This window comes from Trichogramma pretiosum, unplaced genomic scaffold (genome assembly GCF_000599845.2).
Source record: "Trichogramma pretiosum strain Unisexual culture from Peru unplaced genomic scaffold, Tpre_2.0 scaffold27, whole genome shotgun sequence".
NCBI classification, from domain to species: domain Eukaryota; kingdom Metazoa; phylum Arthropoda; class Insecta; order Hymenoptera; family Trichogrammatidae; genus Trichogramma; species Trichogramma pretiosum.
In genome coordinates this window covers 514,250-539,369 of record NW_019641694.1, presented here as the reverse complement: position 1 = coordinate 539,369, position 25,120 = coordinate 514,250, and the positions used below count along the sequence as shown (strand labels likewise).

The following is a 25,120-nucleotide window of genomic DNA, read 5'->3' as shown; positions in this document are numbered from 1 at the left end:
CTTGACTCTGCAAAAGTCGAGGTGGGGATCGTCGATCCGAGAATATCCTCTCTCGACTGTTGGCTCGTGCTGCTGCTGCTGCTGCTGCTCCGATACGAGTAACGAGCGCCGAGCGAGCGAGCAGAGCGCGCACGTTTACAAAGAAGCACGTATATAAAAGCCAGCGAGAGAAAGAGAGAGGGAGAAAAAGTTTGAGCCGTGCAACAAATATTATAAGTAGCAGCCGGCAGATCAGCATTAGCTAGCTCGCGCGTACGGGCGGACGTATAAGCGTTTGGCCGAGCCAGTCGTCGTGGTAGAGTCTTAGCAACGCGTTACATATACGTATCCCGCGCCTTCACGGCCTGCCAGGGTGCAGTCGCTGTTGCTTGTCACTCGACTCTTTTGCCTGCATATAGCACGTATTCTTGTGCAGAGAGACAGAGAAAAAAGTGCGTCCCAATGGGCGCCGCCGATCGCTCGCATCGCTGACAAAATCGTACTGGCTGTCGCTCGCAGTGTTTTCTGTGCTCGTTTCGTTCCTATGAAAAATTCTTAGCAGTGAAAATCCTCGGCAATTAGCACCTATGTAGACGGGAGTGACGCGCGTGCAGTCGCCGAGTGCTCAAGGTGTCAAGGAGGCAGTCAACGCACGGGCAAGCCACGATGCAAATCGGAGCCATGGACGAGGAGGAAGTCGACGGGATCAAGTCGCCGATGAAGCGGCTCGGCTCCACGAGGAAGCTGCTGCTCTTCAACAGTTCGTATACATATATCTGTCATTGATTTCTTGTTGGCACATTCCATGTTGCGATCAACGGACTCGGGCGATAAATGTATAGATAGTTTCGCGATCGCTCCAATTTTCTCCTGGACCGCCGCGTTTCTTTGTCTTTGGGGGCCTATGGAGCAAAATACACGTTAAAGCTGCCGTTGGCTTTATTTCGCGTCCCGTACTTATTCGCGGCTGCTCGCCGATTTCCAAAACTTTCACTCGCGCCAGTCCGTACCTTATAGGCATGATACGCCAGTACACGAGCGGACAGGCCTCTGCACGCCGTGCGATCATCGATTCATTGTACTCTCGTGCTTATGCGAGCGAGACGCGGTGGCGGCGATATTTCAGCCTAGCGCGCGACTAGCCCGAGAGAGACTTTTTCTCTCCCTAAACAAACAAAGGAGCTGCTGCTGCTGCTGCTGCTCCAACTTATAGCCGCGCACGAGTGTCATGCAGCAGCAGTTGAGCAACGTATACACATATATGTAGGAGCATAATAATATCCGTGTATTATATCCTGAGCGCGATTAACCGCTGCCTCGCTGTCGTTGTTATAATGCAGGAGGAGGTGGAGGAGGGTGCCACTCTCGGCGAGAATAAAGAACAAAATATCAAGGCCTCGGATCTATATTACAAAATAGAATATATATTTGCGTCGGTGCATGTTGATCGGTGAACTGAGGGTATATCCAGAACAAGGCTCGGCCTTCGGAAAATTGTTTTTTCGTTCGCGATTGAATCTCTCTGTGGAGCTTTACAGCTGCGAGATGAGCGTGCAGGGCAGGGCAGGGCAGAGACTACCCTTGCCCCGTTATAAATACACGAATGGCGCTCTTACAGGCGTGCGCTCGAGCGTGTGTGTGTTTTTTTGTTGTTGTCGTCGTCGACGCTGTTGCCCTTATTCTCTCTGTTCGTGCACATTCGGAAGAAGCCAATATATTATAATCGGGAGCGCCGTGAGCAGGGAGTGCAGCGCAGATGTTTGTTTGCATTCGGTCGAGCGGCTTTATAGTACAGCGCGAGTTTGCGAAAAAGAAAAGACGACGGTGGCGACTGGCGACCAGCACGAGGCACTTCCGCTGCTGTTACTGTTACTGCTGCTGCTGCTGCTGCTGCTGCTGCTGCTGATGGCGCACTCGAAAATACGCTCAAAAATAGACTCCGGCTTATACGAGCTGCGTCGCGCGCGCATTCGTAACGGCTTGTATTTGCGAGACGCGCGCGTCTTCGCGCTTGGCGTTGGAAAAAACTTTCGCTCGCGAGTCGCTTATTTCGCGCGTCGTGACGCGTGCCTGCCTGCAGCCTGTGTTCGTGCGTATACGCGCGCTGCCAATAAGTATATATAAACTACCTGCAGCAGCATAACAATATATAACTTACAGATACATACGTAACTCGCGTGCGTGCGTATTCTATGTAGTCAAGGCCTCGCCAAGAATCGCGACTTTTCTCTATTGCTGCCGCTGCTGCTGCACTTGTTGCGCGTGTTCGATACGTATACCTATATAAGCTTACATTACATGATTCAAAGCTCAGGTGTGTGCGAATGTATCCGTGAACACAAGTATACATGTCGAGCTATAGCATGCAGCTCATAAGTAATACGCGATGATGCACTTCTCCTATAGGAGCAAATATACATACATAGTCATTAGCGCTTTGTACCGCGCAGAGCAGTTATATACTGGACGCTCGCTTCAGAGCAGGAAAATAAACGTCGCGGTAATTTCGCAATTAACGCGCCAAGCGCGCGCTCGTAATTTTTCAATATCGCCGCGGATTCTTTACGTCTTTTGCAGTCCTCGTATACGTGGCCGTCGTCATCGCTCTGTTATTGTTATCGTCGTCGTTACGAGAGAACACGCCGACGACGCGGAAAAGGGATTGGCACGTGGTATTAGGGTCAAGATGACCGTGAACTATACGAGCCCGACTCGACGAGCTGCTGCACCGATGTACACGCTATACTTGTATCGTATATAGCTAGCTATACAGCACGTGTAAGATACGCCTGATTTGAATCGTCGTATTTCGCCTCCATAGTATAAACTCACACCAGGGCTATTGTTACTTGTTAGCAGAAAGATCGATAAGTCTACCTTTTTGCCGTGCTTTTATATTACATAGGCTCTCTTATTCTCTCTCTCTCTCTACTGCTTCGCTTTGTCAGATTGACCATTCTGATTAAATGTTCTTGCTGCCTCGCTATATATAAAGTACACGAATGTATAATCCAGCAGCATCGAAAATTCCGCCTTTTTTCATTCATATTCAACGTTTTGTCTCCGTCGTCGATAAAGCCTCGTGGCGAGGCAAACAAAGCCTCTGCGCGGCTCCAGCTGATGGCCAAGGCTCGAAAATTGATGAACGTGTGTGCATGTGTATGTGTCTGTGTGTACTAACGGAGTTTCGTACGCGCCTCTTTTTTTTTTTATTTTTTGCACGCGACGACGTATACAAGGCAGCTATATATAAAAGTGCGAAGTGCGCGCCGTGAGACTGCATTTGTGCACGCACAGTTCCGGCGATTCTTGGCAGCATACGCACACACAGCTGCTCCTCTATATGCCGGGTTACAAATACTTCCTGCTCTCCGTCTTTCTTATGTACTCGGCTGTAGATCATGCGAAGCTCGTCGTTTTCAAACTCGAGCGAGCGCGAAACGGCGCGACGACGGACGACTCCGTTTCGCTCCATCGGAGCTGGCTGCAGCGGCCTAACTGGATTTCTCTCGGCTCTCGGATGAACTAAACTGCGAGTAGCGAGAGACGAGTCTGCCGAGAGCGCGCGCTCGACTGGTCAACTATTACATAGTGTGTGCGCGTAATAACGCGTGATCGATGCCAAGCCTGGCGTCGCTTTTTTTCTTCTAATCGATCGGAAAGGTCATCTCCCGTGAGCGATACTTTTTATACGTTATCTCGCCGGCAAAAAGACCGAGCAGCGTTAACGGTCGCGCACGTGCATGGCACCATTTCTCACGTAATAATGACACATGGTTCGTTGCGCGACTACTAGCTTGAGCAGAAAAAGTCTATGCTTCTTTTTCGACACCTTCGGTTTTTTTACACGATCTGACGCACGATTTCTTTCCCGATGATTTGGATGTGTGCTAGTGACGTATCGTCCGCAATGTGCTCGAGTTTGCAGCAACAACGACGATCGGCCATTCGCTGGAAGTCAAAACAGCTTCGTTCCGAGTATCGAATGTCAAAAGACACGCCAAGAGTGCTCGTTATATTGGCAGCTGTTCGACGTCTACGTAAAGTGCGAGTAAGAGAAATGGCACCCTCTTAGCCGCTGATACCGAAATACGCTCAATTTTTAGCAGCTCTACTCTCGTTGGAATAAAAATAACGATTACTTAAAACTTCAGATGTGGCTATTTTGTATGACCAACTCCTCCTCCTCCTTTCGGACTCTTTTAATCTGAACGTTTAAATCCCTTAACATATGCCCTATATCGCGAAGCGTTGGATAATTTTCGAATAATGTAGCTAAGCTATTGTTTCTTTTTTTTTGAAAGCCAAAATCACCTTCAAGCACGTATTTTATTGTTATATAGCACGTGTTGCAAACGCTATAGTAACAATGTCTGAGAAACTTATGAACCAATGGCGAGCTTGTGTCTATTTTTAAAAATTCTATCGCACAAAATCGAAGCGCAGAACTCGACTCCGGAGCTTGGAAGAAATTACGCTCTATACGAGTCGTAAGATTTCGGTCTCTACAGTTGTTAATCTATTTGGAAAAACCGAGCTATGGCAGATTCGCCAAGTCACACTATATCTTAGCTATAATTTCGTATGCGAGATATTCTTTATCGCAATAATGGACGGCATTGCTGTTGATGGCACCTGTTCATCATTTTCCTTGAACCTTCGGAAATCGAGATAGCACTCGTCGACATAAATATGTGTATCTTTCATAAATACAGTAGAAAAAAACGAGGCATTTATCGTCATAGCCGCTTCTGAGCTGGTGTCAAATATCGCCGCAGCACTGAAACTTGCGGCGCGAAGAAAAAAACCGACGAATTTGCTCAACGTTGCGCAAAATCTACAGGTTCTCCTGGCTTGTAGGCTTGTTGTATCAAAAGAAATGATTGCTAATAAATAAAGTTAAGGCGCATCGTACAAAAGGTATAAATCGGTGGCAGAGCTGCTTTCGCACGATCCTCCAAATATATATGTCGCTCGAGCAGGAGAGGCAATTTATATCTTTATATAAATATTTTGCGCCATTGTGTATGTAGGACAAGGAAGTACATGCACGAAAGTGAGTTTCTTTTATACACACACGGGCACATGCATTCATGCTCGCGTTACACATCGAAATTTCTTCTTCTTCTTCTTCTTCTTCCCTCCTTTCTCGCGTTCGTCACATCTCCACCGTGCCATTGCCTGTACTGGCCTTATGTTATATGTACATTGTGCGACTCGCTCGCGACCCACGACGAACAATATCCCCAAAGTACTCATAAAGCGAGTTCCGTTGCGGCAACGCGTTTTCGGGCATTGATAAATCTTGGGATTACGCGGAACACGCACCGTGTTCAATCAAAAAATTGTCTCGCCACATTTACTTCATTTTATCTCTTAAAAAGCAGACTAACCGATTTTTTCCTCTGCACTACGTGAATTAAAAGGGTCGCTGTACTTTTATATACTTACTATAAATTTCATTTTCCATTTCTTCTAACGGATATTATTCAAAGGACCTCTGGCTCCTTAATGTATCTTTTCAGGAATGTCGTTGTGAGCATGAATAAAAGTTTCTGCAGTTCGTGGTTTGAGCGAGGTATAAAGCGGTTTATTAACATACTATCATGCAAGGGAATATATTTTTGATGTTCGCAGACAAAATGATTAATTGATTTCATACCGCACACCTTGTGTAAAAAGATTGAAAAATTAGAGTACAAATATAATGAATAAAATGATGTACTGTTAGTTTTCGAAAGAGTTACTTTCTGATTTCATAACTTTGGCTAAAGGGAAAAATGATACGATATACAGTCACACGCGGTTACGAGGCTCGTGTGGGATGTGGTGTGGAGAGCCTTTGTTTGGCTTTGGGGCACATCGAGAGGGTTGTTTCTTATTGCAGGGCCAATCGCGATGGCGCGTTTACTGCGAAAAGCTCCCTCGGCAACTCGGGTTACGGCCAGAGACTAAGCAAGCCGTGCGAGTAAGTAGCCCACGCATGCCAGAATCTGCGAGTTGATTCGCGTTGCTGCCGCTTCCGCTTTGAAAAAAAAAAGAAAGAAAGAACGAAAGAAAGCAGTCATGGAGAGAAAAGTTATGGGTCTTCGGAGCGCCGGGTGCGAATTGATGGGTGTTATTTGGCTTTTCCTCAGGCGCCAGCTGATTCATAACGATAGGTAAATCGACGCGAAGACATATATTTCATCACCGACGCTTGAATAATGAGATGGTATGTAGAACAAAGGCAGCTGAGGCCAAAAAGAAGCAGCAGCAGCATTGGTCAGATTCTGTCGAAAAGACCGCACGTACGTCTTGTACGAATGTTGTGCAAAGAATAGAAAGGAATTTCAGAGTCGTGATCCTGGCCGTTTATATAGACGAAATGTCGAAAGGAGCGCGCATGGCGAGCTGCTGCGACACGAGCTAAGGAACAGGCACGTACCGGCTCGAGAGAAAAGTAGGGGACGAGGACTGAAAAACAACGAAGGAATTTAACGGTCGTGCGAACACCCTCTAACCCTTTGACCTCGTGTCGTCGTCATAGTAGTAGTAGTAGTCGTCGTCGTCGTCGTCGGATGAAGATAATGCGCGATCCCCTTGTGCGGTGTATGCAACGCAGTACACAGGCACACAGCTGAGAGCACGAAGGGGGAGCTACTATACTCTCGTCTGCGCACATAGACGCAGCGACTCGAGGGGTGGAGGTTGCTCGCGCTGCAGGCGGTGCACATTCCATCGGATGCGAGTACAAATAGGTTGCAGCTTATAACTGCAACGTCAACCCTATGCACGCATGGCACTAAACATTCACTGGCAATCGAGTTGCATGTGCATCGCCTGTTGCAACAGCAGCAGCAGCAGCAGCTGCCCAAAAATGGCGCATGTGTGTGCGTGTGCTAGGACGATGTATGTAAGTGCGTTGGTTTACGAGCCTATATGGCAAAGGGGCTCTCTGCAGGCGGTAGCAGAGCAACAGCTGAGATGGTGTGCGGAGAGCTGCACGAGCCGGGTTATTATATAGATGCGAAGGACGGGGCACACAAGCCGAGTCTCTTGATCGATTCCCCACTCGAGCAGCGAGCCGAGTTTTGTTTTTCTCTACACTGCTCGTCGTCGTCGTCGTCGTCGTTTCTTCTCGGAGTCGCGCACAGCATCTTTCTCTTGCTCTCCTATACACGCTCCAAGTGTGTGTGTATATACGTATACGCGAAACATTACGTCGTCGTGTGCGATGCGTTGCTGCTGCGTCCGCGTCTGCGTGCGTGCACACGTACACACACATACACACACATACATAATGTATACGTGTGTGTGGGTAGCAGCAGCTCGCACACTGCTAAATGCAAGCTGCGGGAAGGGGCAGCCGTAGCAGACTTGGCTGCTTGCCTCCATCGCTCGTGTCAGTGCTGATGCTCTCGTCGCGCGTACTAGATTGTAGTATATCGTGTATATATATAGTACACATAATAAACGTTATATAGCCATATAAACAGAGAGAGAGAGAGAGAGAGAGAGAGAAAGACAGGAAGAGTCGAGCTGGAGCGCAATGGATGCATCCTCGACTGCATCCTTGAGATAGACTGACTGCAGCGTCGCACCTGGACGTCATCCCCACGTCGCAGTTGCATTGCCGCAAGAGAGATCGGTGGTGCAGAGCAGTAAACTCGCTCAACTTGGGTGCTTCCGATTCGTGAAAGACGAGTGTACTCCGTAGTCCGTATAGGCCGTTGCGAAGCGCGTGTAGTGTACGTAGTTGTCAGGGAGCGCTGGCGTGTGTCAGGTCGGTCGCTGGAGCGGGGCGCGGCCCTACGTAACTACTACTACTACTACTACTACCACTACCTCAGACTGGCAGTCCAACTCGCGGGGTGAAAACGTTGCTCCGCTGCTTATATAGTTGCTCGGCAGTGTGCTCGGCGCAGGGAGCGATCCGCGCGCTCTGCTACTACATATATAGAGCAGCAGCAGCAGCAGCACTACTGGCAGCAGTGCCAGAGAGAAGGAAGAAAGAGCGCTGCGCCGCCGCCGGTTGCTTGGCGACCGTGACCAGCTACTGCCATCCAGTTCGATCCCCAGCCGGCTCTGTACTCGCGGCCATTATAACATCAACCCAGCAGCAGTAGCAGCACACCTTGACAGTGTGCTCGTGCTCCGAGCTGCTTCTCGTTCTCGTGCTAGACACGACTCCGACGATAATTCCAGACCTCTTGCCGAGGGAGAGCAGAATTCCCCCAGTGCGTGCCGACGTGCTGACAAAGTACCATGTTTGAGTTTACTTGAATAGTGAGTTGGATAGTGGTTGTTGTTGTTTTTATTTGTTGTGCGGGTGTGTGTTGTTTTCCTGCATGCATGTGAGAGAGTGACGGACAGCCGCCGACATGTTCCAGTGCATAATCCAGCAACGAAACGGCTGGATCCACCCGATCAACGCCGACACCAAGGACGTCTTCCCAGGTAATGGCTCTGCCCTCACAATTGGCCCAGACAATTGACCATTTGTAATTGCGCTGATTCTCATCCCGATACTCGTCCATCTATCTGCGAACGGACCGATCCCCCCATAGCATATAATGATACAATATCAACGAAATAGTGTCGCGTCGACGAGCCTGATTGAGATTTACGAGCTATATTTGCTTCTCTGTCCCCTGCTACAGTAACAGAGAGAAAGAGAGTAACAGCACACAGTGTCGCACAGCTCATTCGAATGTTTATAATGCTTAATACGCGCCTGTATGAACTGCGGCCCGTGGAGTGCAGCACACCGCTCGTGTGGATTTACGAATATAAATAGCCGCGCACCGGAGAGCAGTAGAGTAGTAGCAACAGCAGCAGCACGAGCTCGACTCGCTAGTAGTGCCCCGAGTGGGTGACGTTTTTAAACCTTTCGGTATACGCGCACCGGATGATATCTTTCCGGTGCCCCGCTTTTTTGTTATAATCACAGTCAAGACGAGAGACAACTTTGAACATATACATGCGGCTATACTTACTGCTCGGAGCATAATTACGCGAGCTTAGATATCGATCGGATTTGCTGCGAAAAACGGCATAGACGATGTTTTGTTAAATGCCCGTGTACAAGCTCGCTCCGAGGCAGTCCGTATAGAAGCAAACGACCGAGAAACACGCAGGAAGCTGTAAATTGATGCCCCGTAATAACAAGCCGAGGCTGTAGCTGCACGTTGTTGTTATACCGTATAGCATAAACCAGCTGCTGCGCGCTGTAATATTCTCTCTACGCACCGTATACACGCGTATAAAATGTGCAGCTATGCGATCCTTGGCCGAGTCGAGGCAATATTTTGCGCGAATCGCGATGGGCGAGCCGTGCCTCCCGACGTTGGCAAAATCGCACTATTTTTCTCCTCGAGTACCAGAGAGAGAGAGAGAAGATATCGATCCGCGTGCGGTCTTCGTTAGCAGCGACTTTTTAAACACCGAGAGAAAGACGAGAGTAGTCGTGTAATGCGAGGTAAGAAAATGAGAATTTCGCGCGAGTCGCGACGACAATCTTTTTTTCTCTTTCTTTCTTTCTTTCTTTTTCATTCGTGCATGACGAACAATGGCTCTCGAGTATATTTATACACACATAGCCGTACCTACAGTGTATAAGTATGACGACTCGAGCTACTACCGTTTTTGGGTCGCGAGAATATGTGTGTGTGTATGTACCAACGTATGGCGACGAGCCGTTATAACAACCTTTGCGCGAGAAACAACAGTTTGCGCCGATTTCTCGCTCATTGATTCAAGACATCTCACTCGCGGGAGAAAAAGCCACACCGCGAGACAGCACAATGAAGCTTCATCAGTCCATGTTATGTCGTAATATTCTCTCTCTCTCTCCCTCGCATTCGCTTAATGCATGTGCTTAATACATCATAATGTAATAGTGGGAGTCGTTAGAGATGCAACGCGTCGGCGGCGGCGGCGGCGCCATTAACCTGAAACTCGGCCATCGCGTGTGTGATTTTTACTTTTCTGATGCTGCTCTACTCGCGGCTACCAAGTAGCATTATGCACATGTACTCGCACTTATCACCTGATGCATGTATACCGTGGCAAGGCATAGCGCCAAGAGGAAAACAAACTCGTACATGCTCCTCGCGCGGATCCCATTCTCTCCCCTGCGAGCTCGTGGATCGTGCTCGAGTGCCAGGGAGAATCTTGGCTCTTCATCCCTCCTGGGGATCGGGCTCGAGTAGGCACGCGACTGCCTCTCTCGTCATTTTTTTCTCGAGCTAATCAGCTCCTCTGCACAACGCAGCAACGAGTCTAGCGGCTCTTTTTTTTCATTTCTTCATCTCCTTTTTCAATTTGTCTTTTTGCGCGCCTCCGACAGGAAATTCAATTTGGGAGCTGCCTCCCGCTGGCGCTGGCGCGGCCTCGAATCCGAGAAATGCGCAATGCTCTCTCGGAACGGCAATAACTCGATAATTCCTTCTTCAATTGCATATTCGAGCCGAAAATTCGTTCGGCTATGCACGATAAAAGCTTCCGCTCGTGTGCTCGCGCGCTTATGCAAATTCGACGATATCGCTGCGCAAATGCAGGCAAATATCGCTTTCTAACGCGGAATAAATCATCTCGATGTCGGCGCGCGTAATCGCGGCGCGAGACGTCGACGAGGCTTCAAAAGCTACGTGCCGCCGATAAGAGAGAGCGACGCGCGCGACTTTCCGCTGCCTCGTGGTGCGTGCAGCTCTCAACTACATTTATTATGCTTGTGCGTGTGGACGAGGGAAAACGGAGAGTCGAAGAGCAGCCCGTTATCTGTCGCACGTAAGCAGATCGCGAATGTGCATGTGGAAATGCAACGACAACAACAGCAGCATCATCGCTGCCAGTACGCAGAGTCTTCTCACGCTATTATTTACGCTACTCTGATGCAGGCAAATTAGACAGTTTACTCGATGGGAAAATGTCGAGTCGGCACGTTTATAAATATTAGCCCTCGAAAGCTCGAATAGCGTGCGCTCTCTGTATCAATTTATGAGCGAGACCTGTGGTAAATAACAGCTGCAGTTTGTTTTTTCTCGTCCGTATACTCGGATACTCGATAGACGACGAGTATACGACCAAGTGGCAATCGGGATCGAGGGGGGGCATCGCTCTTAGGGGGGTACACTCGCTACACGCGTTACAACAATGTACATATTATGACAGCTGTTTGCGAATCGCGCGTACTCGTGCTGGCAGCTATTACACGACAGGATGATGGACGCGGCTCGACTATCGAGTTCGGATCGTCGAAATGCAATGGACGTCTTTGCGAAAGGAAGGAAGGAAGTCGAGCCGCGCGCGCCCGTGGATCATTATTCACGGGGCGTGCAGTTGACTCCGGCTCGTGTCCGCGGCTCAATTACAATCTCGCTCGCGCGACTCGTACCAGTACTTACGCTCGGGCGTCGACGGCTTTAAAAGTCTCTTAGCTCGATGCGTGTGCGGTATAGCTGCACGTATAAGTATTCTCGCAGTGCACTTGGCAGCTTCCTCTTTCCTGTGTCGTGCTGCTGCTGCTCGCGACACATTGCGCTCGCACCGTGCATACGAGAGCTCGAGCTCTTTCTCTCGCGCACCTACCTTTCTTCGCGCGTGACGTCTATTAGGCGATGCCAAGCGTATACCCAACGCGCAAAGTTCAGATGCCAGCGCTACGATAAGCCACTCGAGCATTGTACTATGTAGCAACGATCGAGTCTTGCATTTGTCTACGTACGTATGCTACAATACTACTGATACAACAAGTGCACTAGGTCGCTCGCGTCGCTAATTAAGCGACTACTTGTTCGCTCGACTTCTGCGTATTCTACACGCAGCTCGCTACGTGCTCCAAGTCTATAGCTGTAATCTACGCCTCGCACATATTCAGCCATTATTATTGCGACATCGTTCAGCCAAGCGCGATGTATGGAATATCACGCGACCCATAGCTCCAACGCACAGCTCCACTCGAGCGAGTTGCGAAAAGGGCCGGCAGTTGCAGCTCTACATTACTCCATATGTATATTCACTTTTTCACATGGCCAAGCAATCGCGTGCTGCGTTACGCGATTACGCAGCTCGTATACACGAGTATAATTATCATCGGCGTCGATCGACAATTGCCTTCGATTCGATTCCGACGTCCAACTCGATTCGTCCTTCGTTTCCGTCCCAAGTGTCTGCGGCCACGCGGAAAATTATCCTTTATATATCTTAGCCCCGAAACGGCCACCGCTGCTGTTGCTGCTGATGCTGCTGCTGCTGCTGCTGCGACCTCTGCGTCTGTGCGCCGAGAGCTGCTGCGTCCTTGCTCCGGTTCGTTCTCTCTCGACTGTGTACGTGCACATGCATATAAACAGCCGAGACGGCCAATAATGAAATGGCATGCAGATACTCGCGGCAGAATGGCAGACTGGCTTTAAATACGAGCTTAAATACAACTGTGTGTGCACCTCGGAGTACGCGTCGCGCGCGCCTCTCGTTGGCGCGTCCTTGAGCCACTCCACACAGTCCACGGGGGGAGCAGGAGGAGGACGAGGAGGAGGAGGGAGATTCAATCTCGAAGCCGGTTTAATACAATTTCTAGGTCCTGGCATTGTCGCTTCTGCTCCTTTTTCTCTTTGTCTCTACTCCGAGACTTTGATATTATACTCTCGTAGACACGCTAAAACTCGTTTATCTAGTATTTCGTTAGCTTCTGGAAATGCCTTAAATTTTCTCCAAAATGCGAAAGAATCCGAGAGCTAGGCAGGAAAACAATTTTCGCGTTTCTCTAAGCTGCACGGGTTGCAAAAGCGCAGCAGCAGCAGCAGCAACGAGTACTTAGTATACAGGGAGCTAATCGCTAATAGGATCGGTTACTGCCGCGCAAGTACCGCTGCTATAGTCTAACTGTAATAGCAGCGCTATATACACTACTTTTCCGAGTTTACGCGAGCAACGTATCCTGTATAATATATATCGCATTCGCTCGAGTTAACAATGTTGCTGCATAGAGTTGCGGGCATAAAGAAAATCTACGAGGCACGTGCAGCTCGCGTTCGCCAGTGCTCCCTCGGATCGGATCGCTGCTGCTGCTTCCAGAGGCAGTTTCAGAGATCCGCGTGCACCGCGAGTCCCTTCACTTCGATTCGCGCCGACTATTGTGCCCGAGAGCACGAAAGAGACGGATAGATGTATCGAGTCGACGCTTTTTTCGACGCCTTTCTCTTTTCAGCCTATCTCTTTTATTGCTACTTCGTTTCTACTCGTGCAGGTGCAATATATATCCATGAAATGACCATCCGCGTAACACTTCTGCGAGAGAGCCTAGTTGGAGCCTATGGCTTTTCCTTTGTCATTAACGCTAGCCATAGTCGCGTGCGATACACGATATATATAGCGACGCCGACGATTTATGTATAGGAGCTGGCGAGCGACGAGAGAGAAGACGATACGATCGAACAGGTGCAAGAGACTACACACGCAAAGTGTCGTTGACACTCGAGTCGCTGGCAGCGGCAGCAGAAAATATGTCGAACACGCGCGGCCCGCGGGGGCTGCTGCTGCTGCTGTTGCTCGCCGCACAGTCGGACTCGGCAGTCGGTACAGCCGCTCATTTTGCACTTTCGTTGGCACCGCTGCTGCTGTTGCGCATTTTCGGCGCTCACAGCCGAAATATCGATACACGATGCGAGGCGCTCGCGATTGAGATGTTATGTCGCGAGATCTTGGCGTCCCCAGCCGTACAACCTGCTTCTATCAAAACAGTATCGCGTGGATCGCCGCGTCGTTTGTTGCGAATGTATATGGATGTACGTGCGCGTGTCCGACACACATGACAGCCATCGCACTTCGGGAGTAATTCGAGCGAGACAAAACAAAAATTTGTATCGAGAAGCTTAGTCCGCGTACAGACGCGTCTGTGTACTCGTATTATGTGTGCGTGCGTGGGTGAGTGGTAAGTGTGACGTGCGTGTAAGTGCGCATGTTTGCGTAGATATGTGCGGGAGTTGGTTGTTTACTATACTTACAGAAGAGAAAATAACAATCAGAAAAAGGAAAACATGTTCAAATTCGGTGGCCATAAGCACTCGGAATTCGATTCGGAAATCAAAGGTACGTCGGCGCGTAGCAAAGGTCGAAAGCATAGTAGTAGTTGGCTATAGTTACGATTTAGACTATTAAATACATCGATTGATTGCGCATTTGATCCAGATACGTAACGCCGATGATGTCTTGCGCAATCGATCGATAGATCGCCTCGGTAAACATCGTGGCACATAAATAGATGGGATGTATCGGTCCATTAACTCTCGGGCGAAGCTTCGAGGCTCGGGTGGGCCGACGAGTTAAATTAGAAAAATTACGAGGAGCCAGCTCGCAGGAGCGCAGCAGCTAATCGGAATCGCTGTACTTACAAAGTCATAAATAATTATCGCGAGCTGACCGGCCGTTATCGGCTCGTCGTCGCGCGCGCGCGCGACCCAAGCTCGACACTTGTCCGCGATGTTTGTACGTGCGGCTATAACATTGATGATCGAGTCTCGGGGCAAATATTGACTCGGAAAACAGCTCTGTATATTTATTCAAACGATTATCATCATCATTGGCGCGTCTGTGTGACCGCGTACATTGCGCCGCTCTCTCTCTCCTCTTGTGTGTATGTGTGATGTGTATAAAGATATTGCCGCGCGGCGCTGACCAGAGAGATCACGACGGCAGTTTAGAGATGATCGCTGTCTCTGCGCGAATGATTCGATAATAGAGCTCGATACTGCACGAGCTATTGCGCACGGCGAAATTATTACAATGCGGTCGTCGAACGTCGACGTTCTATCTTACGAGTGGCTAGCACGTCTTGGAAGACAAAAAGGGAGCTTTTGTTATGCATGATATCGCAAAAAAAGTTTCAGCACACGTGTGTACGTCGTATACGGGCATATAAGCATGAATAATTCAAGTCGCGGCGCCTCCGATGTCCGCTTGGCTTCTCGTACAGCAATTTCTCTCTCTCTCTCTCTTTCTCTCTTCGGCTCACCCTCGACGCGATCGTGCACTTTATCGACGATAAGCTCGGCGACGCGACGATAGCCTCGATGAAAAACAGATCCCCGAGAGCACGCGACGAGAATAAGCATATATCATTGCCTCTCTCTCTTGGAGCGAGGCTTGCTATACTAATTCGTTGATTAATCATTTTTTTGGCAGCGCACGAGACGCGTTCAAGTAGAGTTTATATAGATTTCGTTAATGGCTGGCCTGCGGCATGATACGAAAATCGACTAGACAGCTATAAGGCCGAGCGAGCGACGACCGTGAAATCGCTCGCTGAATGCGCGCGAGAAAAATGCATCGTATAGGTACATATCGGTGTGCTGTATGTAGCTGCGGGCCGCTGGAAAGAGGAGAAAGTGCGTAACTCGTTAACCTCGTTGCTCGCCTCTCGCGACCGATACTCCGGCAAGCGGATTCAATCGAGTCTCTCTCTTTCCTCCTCTAACGTAATTGCTCGACCGTATAAACTTGTACCTTCGAACTCGACTGCGAATTCGATTTCGTCGTACTGCCTTAGATCCCAGTGTGTACGTATAGAGTAATATTATTATTCCAAAAGCTCTGCTCGCTCGTGATACGTAGGTACAACGAACTGATGTGAGCGACGTTTTCCTGGAAAGACGACGCGAGACACATGTAATAATACGTATACGCATGAAAAGCGCAGTTCTGGCACCGCCACGTGTCTGCGACTCCTATATGCATGCCTGCGTATTCGCGCAAAAGTGCGTAAGTGAGTATTATTTTAAGATCGAGTCGTTAGTCGTCTCTCTTCCGTGTACGCTTATAAAGATATACGCATTCAATGTGCATCCCTAACGCGATTCGTGCAGCGGCCCTTGACTCCGCTCACTCGTTGAATTGAATCAGTTTCAGCGCTGACTCAGCCTTTACTCGAATGAGTCTTTATTAGATTTTATGCTCTGTCTGTCGATTGATTTTTGCGGTAAATTGACAGAAGAAGCTCAGGCCGTGTCGCGCTACATCCTAATGTCCTTGGAAAAAGTATTGCGAGTACAGAAAACTATTTGTTTCGCGTCATATAGCTAACCCCTCGTAGGCAAAAGTAAGCAAAAACTTGGTCGAGCTGAGCTGGACGGTAAATTAGGGCGAGTCCGTTGCCTGTATCTGCGTGTCTATTATATATATTCGCATTAGTCGCGTCGAGCTTTTACGCTAGCTTCCTTTTTCACGGGGTGCACGAAGGCACATAGTAATTTCAGCGACGTCACCCTTCTTGCCGAGACGAGCGTCTGAGGAAAGACCGGCTCAGACGTAGGCACACGCAGACGGAATCGATTCGAGAGATGCTCGTCGCTCCCTATCATCGTCCTGCTGCAGACGCACATTTGACACTGCTCAGAGAGCGAGGGATACGAAAATAATCGCTTTCTCATACAGAGAGCAAGAATAAAAAGGCGAGGCAATAACGAACGAGCGGACGAGCGACGACGAAGCTCGGCTGTCTTCGCGCATATAACGACGCGTAAATCCCGATATAAAAATAAAAGCGTGAGGCATACAAGACGCACACTCGACTCTTTAGCTGCTTATATACGTTGCTTGTACGCCGAGGCCAGCTGCGATAGTCACGATTTTTTGGCCTAAACGCATATCGTCTTTTCTCTTTTTGCCCCGGCTGCCGCATGTGCTTTCGCAAGCGAAAAGGGAAGTTTTATCGTCCAAGCAGCGCTGAATGACACGCTTGTGCGCGCCTGCTGTGTTTTTACAGATTACTAGAGCCACTCGAGGCTCTCTCTCTCTCTATCTCTCCGAGCTTTTGCCTCTTCTCTAATCGACATTCCGCCCGTCACTCATCTTCGGCTATCGTGTATCTTTAGAAATGAAGTACTGCACGTAGCGAGGATGCCTCTAGGCCTGACCACTCGACGTTCGACTGAAGGCAGAAAAAAATTCAACTCTCGCTCTGGCTGAATGGACGCATACTGTATATATGAAAAAGCCCGATGCAGAGTAATAGAGATGATACGTCGCGGAAAGACAAGTCTGGCCAACGAGTCAATGGCCTTTTATACTGCCCATACAACAATAGTAATCGATGGAAAAAACGCGCGCTCGAGTCGGTTCAGTGTCCTCCTACTCCGCAGCTCCTGTGGCGCACGACACAATGCGAAAAGCTCGAAAAAGCTCCCAACGCGCAACTGCATGCGAACATCTCGCTCGATAATGTACAACCACAAATGAGCAGGAGGAGGAGGAGGAGGGAAAATCACTGGTGCATAGTGAGAATTTTAGCTCGAGCACATCACGCTACGAGGTCGTGATTCGATCCAAAGCAACAGCCCCAGTACCAGCAACGCGTTATAAACCGACGTCACAGAGCTCTCTGGTGTCGCGCGTATATTTTTAGACCGACTCACCTCATCGACCGCCTACTCTTCCTCCTCCTCCTCCTCCTCCTCTTTTTTCTTCTTCTTCTTTTACATTAGATGGAAATTTGTGTCGCGCCGTCGTTCATCCCTACGTATAAACACGTACAAAAGCTCTTGCGTCGATAAAAACGTGCGCTTGTATAAATATGTATATTTTCCACGCCCACGCCTCGACTGATGTGTACTTGATATTTTGTACATTATACCGTTTGATAAGTCAGCTCCGCGACCCTGTATACGTAGCTCTCTATTCATCTCGCTTCCTTTCATTGTCTTGGTCATTCGCGCGCTCTATCTCGATCATCTCTCGTTCCGCTCGGCCGAGTCCTCTATTCGTCACGCTGCAATTACACACTCCTCGAGATCACTAACGACGAAAAAGAAGAAAAAAAGCTCAGCCAACAGAAGCGGCATGCAAAGTACGGAAAATTTGTAATTCAAAGAACGCCTCGAAAGCCGAATAATATTATCTATTTTGCATTGTTTGCTTTTCGTCGATTAAATTTGAATTTATCGAGCCGAGAGCTCGTTTAAATTGTCCCTCACGACTATGTCGAGTGGACGAAAAAATGCGATAAATAATGCCCGACTGCAGGGGCTTTATCTGCCTACGGCAGATCTCGATGCATTCGTACGTACGCGAGCTCGCTGCGGCGCGCGACACACTTGCCGAGTTTCTCTCCGGCGCGTTCGAGAGAGTTTTTCGCCATAAAATTCCTCGGTAATTATGAGCACGTTTATGGGGCTTTTTATCGAGCCGCGCGTGCCGGGCCCCATCTCTTTCTCTCTCTCTTTCTCTCTTCCGAGCTTCCACTTTCTCTCATAAAAAATCTGGCTTTTCTATAGAGAATAATCGCGATGTTACTCTTGTTGGCCGACAGATATAAGACTGCAACTAAACGAGCAGCTAAGATGCCTGGACGTGAGGATGGAGGCGCAGGTCGCGCTCGTCGCCGAGCTCCAGGACTTTTTTCGAAAGCGCTCCGAGCTCGAGCTCGACTACAGCAAGTCCCTCGACAAAATGGCCAAGGGCATTCAGATGAGGCACAAGGAGCAAAAACAAAAGTACGTAAAATTGTCACGCTACTCGAGTAACAAGTTTTGTTAATACGAAAATTAATTTTGCGCAGAAGGGAGGAGTGGCCACTGTTCTCGTCCTACTCGTGCTGGCAGCAGCTCATCAACGAGACGAAAAATCTCAGCCGAGATCACGCGGCTCTCTCCGAAGTCTACAGTACGCATCTCGTTGCTCGACTCAACCAGGTCATGGAGGACGTCCAGCGAATTTACAAACGCGTGAGTACACGAATACCCAATCGTTCTCTTTTTTACTCCAGAACAGTTTAGGCACTAACGAACTTGTCTTGTTGTTGATATTGTTGCACAGTGTCGAGAAATCGGCTACGAGACACACGAGGAAATACTGCGAGTGCTGCATGAATTACACACGACCATGAAGACGTACCAGGCGTATCAAGCCGAGTCGCGCCAAGCCGAGACGAAGCTCCGAGGCGTCGAAGCACAGAGATCCAAGTACGAGGTTACCAGTGTGCCACCGGAGAAGTTGGCACGGTCGAAGAAATACAGGGTCCTTGAGAAGGAGGTGAACAAGAGGAAGATCAAGTACACCGAAGCCAGACTCAAGGCGCTCAAGGCTCGCAACGAATATATGCTCTGCCTGGAGGCGTCCAACACGACCATTCACAAGTACTTTGTCGAAGATCTGTCCGACCTCATAGACGTAAGTAAAAAAAAAAAAAAAAAAAACATAGGTGGAAGAAAATAGACAAAAGAGCGAGATGTGAGCGTCCTGTCTTGTTTTATGTTCTCGTGACAGTGCATGGACTTTGGTTTTCACAACTGCGTAGCCAGGGCGTTGATGATGCACTGCAGCGCCGAGGAGGGCCGCCAACGCTCGCTGCAAGCCGGAGTCGAGCAGCTGGCGGCCCAAGTCAGCGCGCTGGACTCGCGCGCGGACAAGCAACGCTTCCTCGAGGCGCATCACGCGGCCTTCATGATACCGAAAAAGTTCGAGTTCCAGGCCGGCCGTTCGGAAGTCGCCGGCTCGGTGACGGCTCAGGCGGCCGCCAAGCTCGCCGCCCTCGACAACAACGAAGCCAACAACTCGGCGGCGTCAGCGGCGGCCAATCTCATCGGCGCCGAGCCCGAGCTGCAGAAGCTCCTGCGAAGCGAGATGGAGCAGCGATTGGGCCAGCTGCAGACCCGAGTCACGACCCTGCGCACCGAGTCCGAAGAGGTCTGGAAGACCCTCGAGACGGCCGAGGCCAGCCTCCTGGAGATGCTCACCGCCAAGGACTACGATTGCTCCAAGTACTTCGGCGAGAACGGGCTACCGAGCAGTAGGCCGCCTGAGACGGCCCAGATCAAGCTTCGAGCCGACCGACACGAGACCGAGGAGTTTTACCTCAGCAAGTTCCGAGAGTATCTGCTCGGCACGTCGCGGATCGCCAGGCTCGACGCCAAACAGGACTACATCAGGCGCATCCTGATGCAGGCCTCCGACTCGGGACAGGCCAGTCCATCCTTGTCGGCGGGTGCCGCTGCCAGTGCGGCCAGCGCCGCCGCGGCCAACGCTCAGAAACAGGCGCGCCGCAAGCGGATCGGCCGACTTCAGCTGAACGCGAGGCAGCCCAAACTGTTCGGTGGCTCGCTCGAGGAGTACCTCGAGAGCACCAATCAGGAGATTCCCCTCATAGTGCGCAGCTGCGTCCGAGTCATCAATCTTTATGGTTTGCATCATCAGGGCATTTTCCGTGTTTCCGGCTCGCAGGTGGAGATCAACAATTTCCGCGAGTGGTTCGAGCGTGGCGAGGACCCCTTGGCCGATGTGACCGACGCCTCCGATATCAATAGCGTCGCTGGGGTCCTCAAGCTCTATCTCCGAGAGCTCCGAGAGCCGCTCTTCCCTATAATTTACTTCGAACAGTTGATGGAGTTGGCACAACTCGATTCCAAGCACGAGTTCGTCTCGCGTATGCGACAACTCGTCTCGAGTTTGCCGAGGCCTGTGATCATCGTTATGCGTTATCTATTTGCCTTCCTCAATCAGTGCGTATACTTTAATTAATTCTCTCTATTACATTGTCATCTAGAACCTCCTGCTTAAATTTTCGCTTCCATCAACAGCCTTTCCGAATTCTCCGATGAAAATATGATGGACCCTTACAATTTGGCTATCTGTTTCGGGCCAACGCTCGTACCAGTGCCGGAAGATAAGGATCAAGTTCAATACCAAAATCAAGTTAATGAGCTTATCAAAAATATCATCACGCTCTACGAAGACATCTTCCCAGATGACATTGGGGGAATACAGTACGAGAAATACATTAGCAGAGAACCTGAAGATGTGTAAGTATTCATTAAGCCTTCTCAGACGTGTATACAATGAGTTGATGTAATTTCATGTTATTTTTTTCCAAGTGATGTGGGAGATTCACCGACTGATCAAGTGCAAGAGGACCTCGATTCAGAAGTATATCCATCTGAAGACGGTAAGATCTTATCGATTTAAATTGAATTGAGCATATCATAAACTTATTTTAAACCAATAGAATCGGAAAATCTCGAGGCAACGGCACAATTCGACTTTAAAGCTCGTTCAGAGCGCGAACTCAGTTTTAAAAAAGGAGATACGCTTACATTGTATGCTCAAGTCAGTAATGATTGGTGGAAAGGAGCTTTAGCTGGAAAAGATGGTCTCATTCCCGATAAATATATTATGCTCAAGATCAAGTGAGTCAACTTCTTGAGCAATTAACTTGAAGTGAGAAAAATTATATGTAACAAAATTTCGTGGTTCTTTATTGCAGAGACGAAGAAAGAGACAAGGATCTTAAATCTTCGTCAAGTGAGGAATCCATGAGGAGGCGAGCTTCGAGCTCGGCTGACAGCGTACTGTCTAGCAACAATTCCCCATTGATGGGACCAAGCAATAACACAAACGTTTGGCCTAGCACGGCCATAGCTGCGGCATGTGACGCTGCTATAAGCGCGAATATGACCCAGTCGAATAGTTCGAGTTCGAGCTCAATTGTGCCACCGGTCGTAACGAACGTATCCGCTTGCGTCTCGACGTCATCACAAGCCATCATCAGTCGTGAGGTATTGGAAACAACTGTTTAACCAGCGAATTCTTGCATTTAATTTATATCAATTTTTTGCTAAAAACTTTTAATGAAGTGAAAAAACGAGCTTGCAGTTAAGCATTTTTTCACGCGTAGTGTTTTTAACTTGATGTAGGTGCATGGCTGTCATGTTTTTTTTCTCTATTTTTCTCTACTTTTTTCGATTTTTATTTTTCAACAAAAATTATTGAATGCCAGAATGTATTATTATTGATACTACTGGAATGCAATTTTGTAGTTCTTCAACTCACAATTATGTCCATTTCCTGCTGCACCTCCTCGCTACGCACAGCTTTGTCAATATAAATGACTGAGGTGCTATGCGAAATATCTGACTATCGTATAAGTAGTTTTTAAAGTATTCAAAAAATTGTTGTACTTTTATATCGTTGAACAAAAAAAAATTTAAGCTCGGTCGGCGCCATTATTCAAGTGCGCGTAAAATGCTTGTTTTAAAGATTAACGATTTTCTCAAAGACTGATTATTACAAATAGTTTATACCTGTTAATGCATTATAAGTATTAATCATAGTTTATCTGTGTCTATGTTAACATTCATGTTTCGTTGTACGAAAGTTTTATTTTAATTGCATCTATGTTTTATTCGTTTAAATGTTTATGTTACATGACCGTAGTTTTTAATATCCGCGAGTAGATGTTTTGTCTTTTTACGAAATTTTGTAAGTGTAAATAAATTATAGAGATAAGTTTAAAACGAAAGAAAATACAAAAGACAAATGTATACGCCTGCATGAGCCTATTTATGTCTTGTGACGCCTTTTGAAACCTGCTCCTGTTTTTTTGTGTGTGCTGCCACTTGTTTTATTATTTTTAATTTTTGCCTCTATAGCGTTAATCGTTTTGGGTTGATTGCTGTGTTTCCAGATTTACGTTTGATCATCGCATAAACTATCTAACTGGAGACGAAATATAAATAAAAAATAAATGTTTGAGAGCAGACGATGCTATGTAAAAAAAAACGTTGCGATAAAAAAGTTACCATTTTCTAGATATCAGCACGTATAAGCCAATGGTTTTCTCTTCCAACTCATATTGTGTTCTACTTTTGTTTGTTGTGTTATTGTTTTTCTTGTTGTGTATTTCGTTGTTTTTAAGGAATGCTTCTCCACATTCTTAAAAGTTCAGTTGGTTTCTATGAATCCTAGAATCCTGTAGAGCAATGTGAAAGCATAGACGATACCGAAGGGAATGTCGATATCGGGAGCTACCTAAGCAACGGACTGTCGCTGGGCTTAGGTGAGTAATAGCTTGAAAAAAGAGCGCACAAAAAAAGCAATGCTGAACGCTAGTGTGAGCTGCTCGCGAAAAGTTCAAAAAAATACTAACCCACATCGACCTTCCCTGGCCGAACAAAAATTTGTATTATTCACTGCTGCTTCTTTACATTAAACTTATGTTTTTTTTCTAGTCTACTTAACTCTAACTTTAGTGTAAAATTGTAAGTCTCTGCATCAGCTTATAACGACAGTATACTCAAGTATATGCTCTTGTCTTGTCTTTTCTGTTTTCACTCATCGCACGTTTTGGAACAAACAAAATAAAACGTACGACTCTGTATCCACACGCCGCGCAGGGCTGACAAAAGCCGCAGCATTCCATGTAGGTATTTAGACACACGTCGAAAGTACAAGTATATAAAAAATATCAGTAGTTGTGTAGACTAGTTGAGTGAGTCAAAAAAAGATTTTTTTTCACTAATCCAACTTTTTTAGTAGCGAATAGATCTGCACGAGAAATCATAACTACTCTTAAATCTTTTTGCATGGCGCATTCATCGTGCTTTCATACAGCGAGTAGGCTTTTATTTTTCAAATTTTTAATTTTTCTGCCTTCAAATAAAAATATAATCAATCATGGCAAAAAATTGCACCTTCGATATCATGTAAGAAACACCGTGAGGATCATCATCGCCACACGAATCCATTGATCACGTTTTGAATCTCGATCAATCGATGTTCTCGCATTATTCGTGTCAGTGTGACCTCGACTGATTAATCGATCGTCGTTCTGACTTTGCTAACAAATTTTTCGATTTGTGCAGGAAATAACGACGGGTCCGAGAGCAGCTAGGCCGCCAAGCTTGGAGCGGGACTCGATGAGCAACGGATTGAGCAATACAACCCCCGGCGCCGCAGAGTCGCGTGACGAGCTCGACGAGTCGTCCTCTTCATCTCATCAAGAGCAGCAGATAGCCGTACCTCAGCAATTCGCCGACGAAGTGTCGTCTTCCTCCTCGTCGTCGGCCTCGTCGTCTTTGACGTCTACTCCTCTGCAACAAAGAGCCGCCGCTCGTAAATACCCCTGGAAATCACAGAGCATGGGGGAGCAGCAGCAGAGACAGCAGTTACGACAAGATGACCTTTCTGCAGACGAGCAGAACTCATTCTCAGCCAATCGAGAGTTATGGCAAAGGAGGGCAGCATCACAGGGCCAGCTGTTGCCACCCGTCCCGGGGCCGAAGCCTCAAACTCCCCGAGCGACGCCAGATTTGCGAGAGCTGCGTCAAAAGCACGCGCCAGATCTAGTCTTGGACTTACCCCCATCGGCTCAGGAGGCCAAGCCGGTCCCAGGAGCTGCCGAGGAAATTCCAGACGAAAGCAACAACGAGGGCGAGGCTGAGCCAATCAACCAAGCCGCTCTTCAACCAACTGTGAATTGCTCCATACCGCCTAGTAGTGGACCAGAGTCACCGGACATGAGTACGGCAGCCGAGCGTTTTGCCAAACAGAACCAGTGCACGCTGAAAAAGCGGCCGCAGACCCAGGGCGAGGTAGCACAGGTCGTGCAGCAGCAGATGGTCGCTGTACCAGCGAGCATCAGCGATCAGAACGAAGTGGCACCGCCGCAGCCCATCGTGCGATCGGCTAGCTCCAGTCAGATTACTCCGATGATCGCAGCCAAGTTCGCGGAGCTTCATCTAACCGGGGGCAGTCAGTTGCCTGCTGGGCTACCGCTTCCGCCGGGCTGTAAGCCCCAGATGAAGATCAAGCCTCTGGTGCTGCGCAAACCCGTGCTTCCTCCGCATGTGCAGCCCAGTCCCGAGTTAGGCGGTCGCAAGGTCGACAACAACAAGCAACCCGAGCAACCCGCCAATTAAGTGACAGCAGTCCTTGCTCCTACAGGATTCATTACGATTTTGCATGTAAAGATATAAAGCTTTTGCGCGGTACAAGAAGAGCCGTCTTGTCACGTGCTCGTGACCTTTATCATAATAAGATAAACAAATTTATTTGGTAAGGTTCTAATTTCTTAGTTTTCTGGTGTTTTAGTCATTCAACCTCGTTTGTATGCATGTGCTCGCTTTTTTATGAATTCCATGTGAATAGATGTAGTGCGCAAGCTCCGAATGAGATAACGCGTAAATGTCCGTATGAGTGTATGTGTCTGTGCGTGCGTGATTGTGTAAGCGAGCTCTGTTATTATGTGACTTACTTCAATTATTATTACACATATCCGATGTTCGACTGCTTTTTTAGACGACTGTTTTATCGCGTCTTCAAACAATGTTCGATATGCCGAGTACATGTTATACACAAAAAAAACGTTTATACATATATATGTGACATATTATAT

At 48.2% G+C, this 25,120-nt stretch overlaps 1 protein-coding gene across 4 annotated transcripts; it reads left to right on the top strand.

The window, feature by feature from the left end:
• The first annotated feature begins 256 nt into the window (after positions 1 to 256).
• LOC106648035 (SLIT-ROBO Rho GTPase-activating protein 1-like) lies at positions 257 to 25,027 on the top strand. Of its 4 annotated transcripts, none has more exons than XM_014364677.2 (12): positions 257 to 739; positions 18,263 to 18,446; positions 18,512 to 18,677; positions 18,769 to 19,122; positions 19,219 to 20,450; positions 20,529 to 20,750; positions 20,823 to 20,893; positions 20,954 to 21,134; positions 21,212 to 21,503; positions 22,693 to 22,783; positions 23,121 to 23,146; positions 23,589 to 25,027. In XM_014364677.2, exons 1-12 carry the CDS (start codon positions 646 to 648, stop codon positions 24,642 to 24,644), a joined length of 3,969 nt encoding a protein of 1,322 aa, XP_014220163.1. In that variant the 5' UTR covers positions 257 to 645; the 3' UTR covers positions 24,645 to 25,027. The 4 variants fall into 4 exon arrangements, with proteins under 4 accessions (XP_014220163.1, XP_014220166.1, XP_014220164.1 ...); XM_014364678.2 differs by lacking the exon at positions 257 to 739 and adding an exon at positions 7,400 to 8,418; XM_014364679.2 differs by lacking the exon at positions 257 to 739 and adding an exon at positions 13,534 to 14,049.
• Positions 25,028 to 25,120: the final 93 nt, after the last annotated feature.